At 45.7% G+C, this 12936-nt stretch overlaps 1 protein-coding gene across 3 annotated transcripts in view; it reads left to right on the top strand.

Annotated features, from left to right (window-relative positions):
* ZFPM1 (zinc finger protein, FOG family member 1) overlaps window positions 1-12936 on the top strand; it is a 111765-nt gene that overhangs the window by 40167 nt on the left and 58662 nt on the right. For all 3 annotated transcript variants that reach the window (XM_053399955.1, XM_053399956.1, XM_053399957.1), the window contains exon 2: window positions 12408-12539. In XM_053399955.1, the coding sequence (XP_053255930.1) occupies window positions 12408-12539 (132 nt within the window). The remainder of the gene's footprint in view (window positions 1-12407; window positions 12540-12936) is intronic.

Below are 12936 nucleotides of genomic sequence, written 5' to 3' on the forward strand. Positions count from 1 at the left end.
TTTTCTCTAAACAGCCCCAAATGCTGCAACCTTTCCTCATAGGGCAGTTGCTGCATCTCCTTGATCACCAGTTTCGCTTTCCTCTGGTCAAACAAACCTGGCCCAATCTGTCTCAGGAATTGCACAGTGAACTCATGCGCCCCACAGGGGATGACTAGCATCCTTAGGGGATGAGCATCCATCTTCCCATGCCATCTCCAATTAGGGCCGGGGAAAGCACCAACCTGAAACCCTGGAGGGCCACTGCCAGTAACTGTAGACAACAGTGAGCTAGATGGAGCAGTGGTTTGACTCGGTATAAGGCAGCTTCTCTATGTTCCTATGAAACAGATCAAAAGCTGCTGGCAGAAACAGAAGTGACTGTGGAAAAGTTATAATGAGAAAACATTAAAGCAATAGGTGCTGGGATTTTTTCCACCCCACCCCCTTATTATAGATCATATCTAAGGGTTTTATTATTTACACAGATATGCAATTTATCCTCACAAAAGCCGTGAGAAGTTAGGTATTAATATTCACATTTCACAGATGAAGAACTGAATTGGGTGTGTTGAAATCGCATTTGTATCCCACTAGTATTCTAAGGGCAGCCAACTATATCTGTCTGTCTGTCTGTCTGTCTGTCTGTCTATCTATCTATCTATCTATCTATCTATCTATCTATCTACACATTTTATCCTCATAACAACCCTGTGAGGTAGGACAGGCTGAGATGGTGCCGTGCCCAAGGCAGCCCAGGGAGCTGCTTGGCTGAGCATGGTTTGGAACCTGTGTTTCTTTCTTTAATACCTGGTAGTCTTTTACCGGCTTGCCAGACAGAGGGAGAAAAAGACTAGCCCAAGGCCACGCATCCTAAATCACTTGGCCAGGCAGAGATTTGGACCCAGATTGTAGACCACACTGAGGTCTCTTGTCTGCCTTGTGTTCCCTCCTGGGTTTCAAAGTGTGCCTCTCCCTCTGTGTGTGTAAAGCATCCTGCCTGTTGAGAACCCTTTTCTATTGTCTGGTGGGAATGACCTCAGTTGACTGCAGGGGGAACAAGCCTCCTCCCCAGAGATTTTTGTATTATCTCCTACGGGTGGGTGTATCTATCCTATCCTGCTATCTTTGCTGCTGCAGAGCTGTTTGTCCTCGTTATGTTCCCCTGCCAGAGAGCTGCAGGTTCTCTTGGAGGAAGACTTCATTACAAAAGCAGGAATAGTTGCAGGAGTGAATGCCCCAGCAATGTACCTTTAAGGGAAATTTTGCAAACTACCCCACCTCGCTTCCTTCCTTTCTTGCAAGTCCCTCTCTCACACACAAACTGATCCACAGGACCAGGTGTATCCCACTTCTCCAGATAGGGAGCCTGTTCCTCTTCTTCCCCTCCCTCCCTCTGTGGGTTTGATGGGTATGTGGAAGGGAGGGAGAGGGAACAGAGAAACTGTCAGTTGTGCTGCCGAATCCCTGCCTCCCCTGATCTCCAGGCTGGTGGGAAAGTTTGAATCTGTTGCTATTTTCTAGCTGTTATCGCAGCTTCTTATCACTAAGCTCTTGTCTACATGCCTACTTTCGGATAGTCCAGGGTCTCTCTCTTGGAAGGCTTGTGGGGGGGGGGGGACTTCTATATATATAGATAGATATAGTTGGGTTTTTTTTAATTTACTGGATAAATGAGAAGGATCAAGAAAAGGTTTATTGTTCAGACGCTGAAAGAAGTTTAATTTGAGTGCAATGATCAAATAATTACTCATCTAATGGTGATTTGTGCTGACCCATGTCTCTCTGCTTCCTGAAGGAAATGTTTCACATGCCGTTCCTCTAGCAGCGTTTTATCCATGTGGTGCCATTGTTCATTGGATGGTGCTTTATTTTATTGAATATATTGGGGTGTGTGGAGTAGAGTACAGTAACGCCTAGGAGATTAATTTGGCATGGGGGGGGGGAGAGAAGGCAGACTTGGTGCATTCACTGTCACATGTTGAGTTAAAATATCAGCTGAATATCCTTGCCAGATGGTCAGTTTATAGCACAACAAGGAGTTGTTGCTGTTTATTTATTGCATGGGGTCCAGATGTGTATCTCAAAGGAGTACTTCTGTTGCAGGAATATCACATTTCCCTAGCATCTGCCAATGTAATGCCGGTCCTGGGGGCTATGCTGTGCTTTCCTTAGAAAGCAGGGCTGTTGTAATCTGAAAGCACTTTTTGGGATTTGGTCACACATGTGATGGACACCTGTTGATGGTGTCTGCACTGTCATGAAAGATGAGCCCTACAGCTTTCTCTTGCCCGCCCCCCACCATGTGGCTGCCCCTGCTCAGACCACAAAGCTGTGACCCACACAGGTGCTGTAAACTAAGCAGTCCCTCTCTCCCTTTCACATTGCGTGTCTGTCTCTGACTTTGACACTTTGGGTGCTTCCAGGGTTCTGAATACTGTATCAGTGGCTGGAAACTGCAGAAGGGAAAGGTGCTCTTCTGCTTGGGTCCTACTTGCAAGTTTCCCACAGGCATCTTATTTGCCCCTGAGAACAGGATGCTGTGCTAGATGGGCCGTTGGCCTGATCCAGCAGATCTCTTCATATGTTCTTATTTTCCCTATTGAATCCCTATGGGAGGGATTCAAGTGCATACTGGAAATTTAGCTTTGTGCAATTAAAGAGGAGTAATGTGCTCTTTCACACTAGCACAACAAATCAACTTTAAAAACAGGACAAAAGCACTGACTTTTTGCAGTTGAGAAAGTGATGGAGAAGTGCATGGAAAAGTATCAGATGAACAAATAATGAACAGGAAGACTTGTATATGCCCCACAAGCAAATCAGAATGAATACCCATTATATAACAGAACCACCCTGGAAACAAATAAGAAATAATGCTTAATAAAGTTCATATATAGTCTAATTACCATAAAAGCTTTCTGCAAGCAATTCCCAAGAAAGTTTACATTCCTTTGTCTGTGGTCTGTCTCCCCCCCCCCACCTCCCCCGGCACCTTGCAACCTCACCTTGAGGTGGAAGGTGCTTCATCCAGCCTTTTAAAGTGGAAAGGGGTGAAGCTCTCTTCTCCTTTCCCTGCCCTCCAGGATCAGTGAACTGGACCTCGCACTATTGCCTTTGAAATGGGACTTGCACGGCTATAATAATGATTGGAACCGCAGCTCGTACAGCAACACAATCCTATACATGTCAAAAGTAAGCTCCATTAATGCTAGAGCAATCTCAGTGCAGGAAAGGGATGCTTTTAACAGATCATCTGGATAAACCCAGAGAGAGACAGAGGCCAGACTTGATGGAGCAATAGCTGGAGTGCTTAATCCCTATTAATACTTTATTGTTGCATTGACCTTGCAACAAGACTGTGAGGGGAAATGAGCAGGAAAACACCCAGGAGAGGTTGCAGTGAACTCATTGGGAGCTGAACCACAGGCCTTTCAACCCCAGTGCCTCTAATCCTTCTGCTTTGTTGGCCTTCATGTGTCTGGAGATCCCAGCCCTCTTCCCAAGACTGGGAACTGAAGGTCTTTGCATGAGGCAGTGGGAGACCCGCTCACCCAAGATCATTCTGGCACTATGACTACTGAGGATGGAGGGGGGTGGGAATCACCTTGTAGTCACCTGGCTGCTATACTACTCCAGGACCAGAAGCCTCCAATATTGGTTGCTGGGGATCAGCTGTGGGAGCAAGCTATTGCCCTAAAGCTCTGATCATGGGTTTTCCAGGGGCATCAGGACACTGTGGGAAACAGGATGGTAGACTAGGTGGACCTTTAATCTGATCCAGAATGGGTCTTCTCATGGTTTTATGACTCCAAAATGAAACACATTTTGTGAAGCTGACAGTTTACATCTCTTTCCTGAATGGGCATTGCTGTAGCTTAGAGACTAAGAACAGGAACGGTAAAGCCAGGGTGCCTGCAGTTCAGCCAGGAGCTCAGTTGAGTAGAATTGGACAAGCCCATCTTTTTTTGACTTGATGGAGCTGCTTCTCCCAAAATCACAATGAGGTCATCTGCTGAAGGCTATCTCTGCGAACCCCTACCAGAGGCAATGAGAGCAGTGATGGGAAGGGAGCGCATTTTCTCCTTGTGCAGCACCTTCCCAAGGGAGGGTTTCCTGGGGCCTGTGATCCTTTCTCTTCAGTACCAGGCAAAAGCCTTTTTAAAAAAATTCTCCCAGAACTTTGAAACATCTAAAGCTTTAAAATTCTTCAAATCTGCTGCTGTTCATTAACTGCTGTCATCAGTTTATATATAGATGATATATAGATATATGTGTGTGTGTGTGTGTGTGTGTGTGTGTGTGTGTGTACATATATGTATATATGTATATATATAATTATTTTCTTTTTTAACACAATATTTCAAACATTCAAACCTTCATTTCACAATTTTGTTTTTGTTTTTTAAAAGATATTTATTAAGATTTTCAATTTTTTATACAAACAATTGGTCACAATTTTGACCAAGATTCATACTGGATATTGTACCCAAAGTCTATAGCCCATTTTGTCATCACTTCTTTAATTTCTCCATCTTTTGTGTGCCATTCTAACAACAAGTTATACATCTTTGACAACAATTTGGTTTGAAATCTGGATTTTTTGTTTTCAAAACCAGTATTTCTTTTGGCTACACTAAATATATTGTTTACTTGATGATATTGCAACCAACCAGTAAATACTTCCCCTATTTGATCATATGGTTTAAGTCAGGCTTCCTCAACCTCAGCCCTCTAGATGTTTTTGGCCTACAACTCCCATGATCCCAAGCAAGCAGGACCAGTGGTCAGGGATGATGGGAATTGTAATCTCAAAACATCTGAAGGGCCGAGGTTGGGGAAGTCTGCTTTAAGTTCATCATTTGGTTTTTTAATGGCACTGCTTATATATTTTTATATTGCATGCTCCCCTGAAATCTTATAGCAAAGGGCGGTTATGTATAAATCCAAGATGGAGGAACATGTGGTCCTCCTGAAGTTACTGGACTACAGCTCCCATCATCCCTGACCACTGAACCATGGCTAAATAGCCTGGGATGACGGGATCAGTGAGTGTAACTGAGGAGTTCGTGAGCATTAAGGGGCACTACATCCATGCTAAACAACACTGAAGATGCCTTCTAAGGGTCCGTCCACACTGCTGCTTCTCCCGTTCCTAGAAAGCATGGCTGCGGAAGACATGATTGTCTCTTGTTATGGTTCAGTGCTAAACTGCAGGTTTTCCTGGGGGAAAGTAATGGTGCAAACTGGATGATGGAACTCTTCCTTGAGCGCAGGGAACCTCCAGCCAGCGCAGAGATGCAACAAGTTCTTTGTGAGTTATCTCCCATCCCTGCCTGCCAGCCCTGTAAAGCATCCAACACGGACTCAGCTGTCTCTCAGAGGTGGTAATTAGACACACGGGGTAACTGATGAGCTAAATATGAACCTGACATCCTCCTCAAAATGGCTATTTCAAGGATTTGTCAGGGAATTATCTCAGCTGCCTTGAGCCTGAACAAGTTGACGGACAGCCCACACATTTTAGTATGTCGCTCCCTCTGTTCATGGTGCGTTTGGGAGAAAGAAAAGAGAGTTGGCGATCCAAAGTTCCTTTGTGTGAGTTTACAAAGAGACTGTGGCAAAGTCAAAAACTTGACACTGGCGTTCACAAAGCTGGAAACATTCTTACTATTTATTGTGGAACTGCTGTATGTAACCTCTAATGCAAAATTTGAGCTTTAGCTTTAAAAACAAAACATGCTTTTAGGGTAAAAATGTGTTTCCTTTGCATTGAAAGCATGAAAGCACGTGGGTAATTTCTGTTAAATTTTGAAACGAGAAAGGGAGTTTCTGGTTAGCACACGTTGTACTTCCTAAATTGGTGTAGGTCCTTTCCTGTTTCTGTTATCCCTAAAAAAACCCTCATTTGTTCTCTCCTATCCTACTGACCTTTATTCTGTGAATTCTATGAATTTATCATTTCATGTTACAGGGAACTGTAATTCACAATTGCTTCAGTTATTTGGGGGAAGGGGGGAAAAAACAAAACAAATTGATCTGCAAATTTAAACCAAGCAAGCCTATGCAGATCCGAATATCATGCAGTCTGTTGCAGAATTCTTGTTTTTCAGAATTCCTGTATTTCAGAAAACCTGGGGTGGGGGATAATTTTTCATACAGCATTTCAGATCTAACACTTTCATACAGCATATCTGATCTGCTGAGCAGAGTCTTTCTTGGCCGATAGCAGCAGGATATCTCATACAAAAGACCCAAGATTGTCAGGGCTTGTGGAGAGGGGAGGAAGACCCCCAAACTAGGATTTGGGATCCATAGGAGATATGCTCGTGTGTGTGGCTATATGTATATGTAATGGTCTATTGAGTGAAGTGCCTCATTGATTTGGCCCAGTTCAATCCCAGACTAATCCTAGTATTGTCTACTCTGGCAGGAAGCAGCTCTCCAGGAGTTCAAGTGGAGAGAAGTCTCTCCCACTAACCTGACTACCTGCTTCTTAGCTGGAGATACCAGGAACTGGCCAGGGTCCTCCTGCCTGCCTGCACCAAATGTGTGCCTTTACCCCCATGAGCAATGGTCCCTTCCTTGAGATATGTAAGAGTGCATTTTGCTGGAGCTTTTGCAGGGCATGATCTGAGCTACATGTGTGCCTCTTGCATGCTAACCACACACACACACACACACACACACACACACACACACCTGTGAACACCTGGTATTTTATTTTTATCTGTTAATGGAAGTGAGGTGGCGAGAACCAGTTAGTATCTGCACAGTGAAACTTTGTCGCATCATCTCAGATTTGCGCAAGTTCTTCCTTACAGTAGTTTTCAAAAAGAGAGAGAAATCCTTCCTTGTTATCAAAAAAGGCGGGGGGGGTGGAGGGAGAGGAGGGAGGGAGCCCCAGTTAATCGTCTAAGCGGAGTATCTGGGAAGTGAGTGGGTTTCTGGGCTCATCCTCTCTCTGTAAAGCCAGCCTTCAGTAATTCAGTTTTAAAGCATGAAAAAAGGGAGTTGATGAAATTCCACTATCAGCACTGAACCAATATGCAAAATATCTCGCCGAAAATCAAATAGCTATTATGTTTTCATTTCCATTTCAGCGTATTTGCTTAATGAAGAATAGACAGATCAGGCCGACTGAGGGAGCCTGCGTGAGGTGATAACTCCGCTAGGCTTCCAGCAATCCCGCAGAAATGAGGCTCTGTTTGCTGCCTTGGCTTCTCTCTCTTCTCTTCCATCACCCCCACCCCCAGTTTTCTTTCTTTTTTCCTCCCCCCCCTCCCTTCTGCCTTTTTTTTTTTTTAAATCTACTAGCTCAGTTAACCCACACTGCTTGGCATGGGAAAGCTGATGGCATGTTTCTGGCTATCAGTGTTCTGCAAGAGCAAAGTATATGTTCAAAAACTATAAAAAGGTAAAGGTACCCCTGACCGTTAGGTCCAGTCGCGGACGACTCTGGGGTTGCGGCGCTCATCTCGCTTTACTGGCCGAGGGAGCCGGCATTTGTCTGCAGACAGCTTCCGGGTCATGTGGCTAGCATGACTAAGCTGCTTCTGGCGAACCAGAGCGGCACACAGAAACGCCATTTACCTTCCCGCTGGAGTGGTACCTATTTATCTACTTGCACTTTGATGTGCTTTCGAACTGCTAGGTGGGCAGGAGCTGAGACTGAATAATGGGAGCTTACCCTGTCGCAGGGATTCGAACCGCCGACCTTCTGATCGGCAAGCCCTAGGCTCTGTGGTTTAGACCACAGTGCCACCTTCATCCCTCAAAAACTATAGTATGCTTTTATTTCCCTTTTTTGAGAAAAAGAGGGAGGGGGGATGTGTGCAATAGCTAATACAGTGGTACCTCGGGTTACATACGCTTCAGGTTACACACTCCGCTAACCCAGAAATAGTGCTTCAGATTAAGAACTTTGCTTCAGGATGAGAACAGAAATCGTGCTCCGGCGGCGCGGCAGCAGCGGAGGTCCCATTAGCTAAAGTGGTGCTTCAGGTTAAGAACAGTTTCAGGTTAAGAACAGACCTCTGGAACGAATTACATACTTAACCTGAGGTACCACTTTATTTAATTTGTGGGTTGGGGTTCAGCTCTCCCTGGGGTACCATCCCTACTGCCCGAGAAGCTCTGTCTGCAAGCCCTGCGAAGAGAATCGCTAAAATAGCTCATTTATGTGGAGTTGTCTCCTGTCTGCATTACAGTCGAGTCACTGAAGCCATCACCATTCCCCACGGGCGACTGGATTAGATCAAAGGTGCAGGGCTCCATTTCCCACAGCAGCCATCAAGATGCCTCCTGGAAGCCCACAAGCAGGCGTGGCAGTGATTTCCCTCCTGTAGTTGCTCCTGAACGCAGAGCCCTCAGATGATTGTAGTGGCTGGTGAGATTGCAGTATGGCACAGGGATTAGAGTGCTGGACTCGGATTGGAGAGATCCAGGATCAAAACACCAGTTTGCCGTGAAGCTCGCTAGGTATCCTTGAGCCACTTGCCCCCACCATCTGCCTCACTTACCTTGCAGGGTTGTAGTGCAGGTAAAACTGTCTTGGTGGCAATTGTGATGTGACTTCCTTTTGTCTATATTGAACCTCCTTCCGGTCAGTTTCTTTAGACAGTAGCCCTAAGTTCTCATAATAAGAGAGATGGAGCAAAACTTTGCCCTGTCCGTTTCACCACACCACAAAGCACACCTCCCCTTCGCTCAATGTATAAGAAGCCTCCAGCCTTTCTTCATAGGCAAGCAACTCCAGTTCCTGGAAACCACAGGAGGGGAGCATGCTCTTGAACCCGGGTCTTGCTTGTGGGTTTCCCATGGGCATGTGGGTGGCTACGGTGTGAGCACAGGATGCTGAATCAGCAGGCTCCTTTTATGCTCTCTAGACCCTTGATCATTTTAGTCACCCTTTTCCACAGTGTCCTTTTTAAGAATTAAGGGGTGGGGGCACAGGAATTGAGATAGAAGGGGGAAACCTTGGTTCTCTTGGAAGGAGCCCCCATAACCGTTGCTCATTTTACAGGCTTAAGACCACTAGGATTTGGAAGCCCACAGTGAAGTTATGTCAGGTCCAAGTAAATGTGTTCCGGAAAACTTAAGCTTTTCATATTTAGTATGGATTACATTATTGAATTGGTTTTTTAAAATGTATAGCCCACCCTGCATCTTGAAATCCCCTGGTAGGAAACAATAAAGGCAATACTCTGTTTGTTCAACAGCTGCTTCTTCCTGCTCTTTCTGTCCCTTTTCCCCCCTCTTCCCTGAACCCCAAAATATCTGGAGGTTTTAGCCAACCCTCCTGGATCCCAAGATTTCCACAAGCATTGTGCACATATTTTCAAGGTTGCCTCCTTGGCCAGAAGGACAAGACGCCTGTTTTTATTATTATTACCCTATTAATCATAATACAGTGGTACCTTGGTTTAAGAACAGCTCCATATTAATCATAATACAGTGGTACCTTGGTTTAAGAACAGCTTAGTTTATGAACAACTTGGATTAAGAACTCTGCAAACCCGGAAGTAGGTGTTTTGGTTTGTGAACATTGCCTTGGAAGCAGAACATGTTGAGTATGTTCCATTTGTAAACTGAGTCCCCCGCTGCTATGGGAAAGCATGCCTCGGTTTAAGAATGGACTTCCAGAACGGATCAAGTTCGTAAACCAAGGTACCCCTGTAAATACAGTGGTACCTCGGGTTACATACGCTTCAGGTTACAGACTCCGCTAACCCAGAAATAGTGCTTCAGGTTAAGAACTTTGCTTCAGGATAAGAACAGAAATCGTGCTGCGGCAGCAAGAGGCCCCATTAGCTAAAGTGGTGCTTCAGGTTAAGAACGGACCTCCGGAACAAATTAAGTACTTAACCCGAGGTACCACTGTAATAATAATGGACTCTTAGGTTTCTCAGGTGCTTGTGCTGTGCCACACATCGGGCTCGTTCAGGGTGCATAAATACAGCCTCGCTAATGCAATGGACACCTGCCCCAGTGTTGATTGTTTTCTGGGGGCCTCTAAAAAAGAAAAGAGGTCTTGCACCATTGCAGGGGTCAGTCTGCCCTTCCTGGGAGCTGGCAAGTGCTGCTGCTGGGGGTGCAGCACCCGCCTTCACCCTGAAAAGGCAAACATTTCAACGACAAAGGAGAAGTGGGCTGGCACGGGGGGGGGGGGCGTTGCATGCGGTGCATTTCCCCAGACCTCAGCCACTCTCTATGACTCTAGGCATGTATATTTACGCTGGGAGAACAAAGGGCCCATAATCTATACAAAGCAGACAACAATGAGCGTGAATAAAGAGGCTGCCGGAGAAGGGAAGGCAATTTATTCTAATTCTACTAATTTCAGTTCCAGCACAATTAAAAAGGCTCTGATAATATTCAGAAACAATCGCCGGCTAACAAATCGTTTCTCTCGCTGTAAATGAAACATCGTTAGGCTAATTTTTTCTTTCACGCCTTCACGGCTCTCGGGTTCTGATAAAGTTAACCCCCTCCTCTTCCATCTCCTCTCCCCCCCCCCCCCCCGCACACACAGAAACTTATTTCACCCAGATGAATAAGGCCGGAGCGAGAGAGAGAGGCCAGAGAATGGCAGACTTTGCACCACACAGAAAACCCGCTGGCTTTTCTCGTTCGTTATTGTATTGCCCTCTTGGCAAATAGGGCTGGCCCAGATGTTTGGGCAGTGTCAACATTGGCCATGGGGTGCACAATTAATAAGGGGGTTCATCATGCCAGCTGCTGGTGTGAAGCAGCCATACACCCAAAAATTCTCAGATGTGTCCAGGTGTACTTTTGGTGGGGAGTGGGGAGAAAGGCTTCCCACCATCCTTCATACTATCAAGAACAGGTGGGCATGGACAAATCTCTCAAGGTCAGTTTCTAATTTCCCCAGTCTTTAGTTCAGCTGCCCACATTTTCTGCATTGCATTTTTTTAAAAAGAAGAATCCTCCTGAAAATTCATGAATAATTTGGATCACATTTCTCTTAATCTACACATTTAGACAATTTCCTCTTAACAGAATGCACTGGTGTACATTATTTTTGTTACTAACTGCATTTTTGCTCACATTTTTGCGGCTTGTTTCAACCCCCCCCCCAATATTTGGAGAAGTGCAAATTTAGGAGAGTAGTTCACATATTTTGGTGGGGAAGAACACAACTCCCCCACCCCGTCTCTAACAAAAACCCCTTAAGGCAGCTGTGCCAAGGAGAGCCTAGGGGAGCGTTTCTGCCCTATTCTTCCAATCCATTGCCCCAGATATGCAAGCAGCAGACACCAGTCCCCAATAGCATCTCCCAAGTTGGAGGAAGGATTCCCTGCCTGAAACTCTAGAAAGCTGCTGCCAGTCAGTGTAGACAGTACTGAACTGGATAGACCACTGGTTTTATTTGGTATAATGCAGCCCCTCAAAGTCACACCTTTGGGTTTTGGGGAGGCATACTGAGCATTTGAATTTCTATTGCCGCTACTGCTTTTATTTGTAATTAAAGTCTGTACAGTGGTACCTCGGGTTAAGAACTTAATTCGTCCCGGAGGTCCGTTCTTAACCTGAAACTGTTCTTAATCTGAAGCACCACTTTAGCTAATGGGGCCTCCTGCTGCTGCCGTGCCGCCGGAGCCCGATTTCTGTTCTCATCCTGAAGCAAAGTTCTTAACCTGAAGCACTATTTCTGGGTCAGAGGAGTCTGCAACCTGAAGCGTATGTAACCTGAAGCATATGTAACCCGAGGCACCACTGTAATTCATTTTATGCATGTTTGATTTTGGTTTACGTTGCCCATGGTTCCACTCTGGGACCTTTTGAGTGGAGGCAGCTTAAAAAGACTTCAGATGAATGAATAGGAGGACAATGCTACATCTGAGCCAGGACAGATGTTGGGAATTCTAGCACAAAGCTTTTCTGTGTGCTTAATCTTCCAGTACTCCACCTCATTTTCTGTCCCCGAGTTCTAGTATTATGAGTGCTAGAGAAAAATATTCCTGTTTTCCTGGTGAGCAACATGGAGCCTAAGCAATTAGCACAAGGGCAGTCACGGCCGAGAGATTTACTTGCTGCTGTTAAATTATTGCGATTCAATGCACTATAAATCACCCAGGGAACACATTCTGCCTTCTGCCCACCACATCCCTGGACAATTTTATGCTTGCGTCCTGGTATACTTCTAGAGATAACTTTTTCTCCTCCTTTTCCAAATGAACACGCAACCAGAATCCACCCATATGTGACAGAAGAGGCTGCTGTTTATTGCCAATATCCTCTCAATGCGCTATTGATTTGCCAGGAGACCTCAAACTCTGTGGATCGTTAATTGCACTGTTCTTGGTGCATTTAAAAAAACAAATGTAGCATGTTATTTGAGCGTCTCTTTTAAATTGGGCTGGTGGAATGCCTGCATAATTTCTGACCTAGTTTTGCTCTTGCAGGCACCTTTGGTGAGATGGAAGAAGGGGACGAAGTTCCTTTGGAGGACCACAGCCATTCAGAAAAGGAGGGAGGCGCTTCTGACCGCGAAGGCTCTGTGGAAGGCGATTTGTCCAGCTCCCCTTGCAGCGAAAGTAAGTTTCTTTCTTGTGCTGTGCCTCAACTTGCAGATGGTGTTGGGGTCCAGCTCCCATCAGCCACAAGCCAGCGGGGCCAGCGGTCAGGGATGAAGGGAGTTGTGGTGCAGCAACATCTGTCAGGCTGCAGGTACGCCCCCCCCCCCCCGCTCTAATACATGAAAGGATTGCTGTGGTCATTCTGTAGAGAAGGAAAGGCAATCTGCCCATGCTCAGAGGTGCAGTCTTTTATTACTCCTGTTTCTCATATGGGAACAGAAAAGGATGCAGTTCAGTGGTAGTGCCATGGCTCAGCAGTAGAGCATGTGCTTTGCACACAGGAGGTCCCAGGTTCAATCCTCAGCATCTCCAGATAGAGGTGGGGATCCTGGAGAACTGCTGCCAGTCAGTGCAG

Source organism: Podarcis raffonei, chromosome 8 (assembly GCF_027172205.1).
Source record: "Podarcis raffonei isolate rPodRaf1 chromosome 8, rPodRaf1.pri, whole genome shotgun sequence".
Classification (NCBI taxonomy): Eukaryota; Metazoa; Chordata; class Lepidosauria; order Squamata; family Lacertidae; genus Podarcis; species Podarcis raffonei.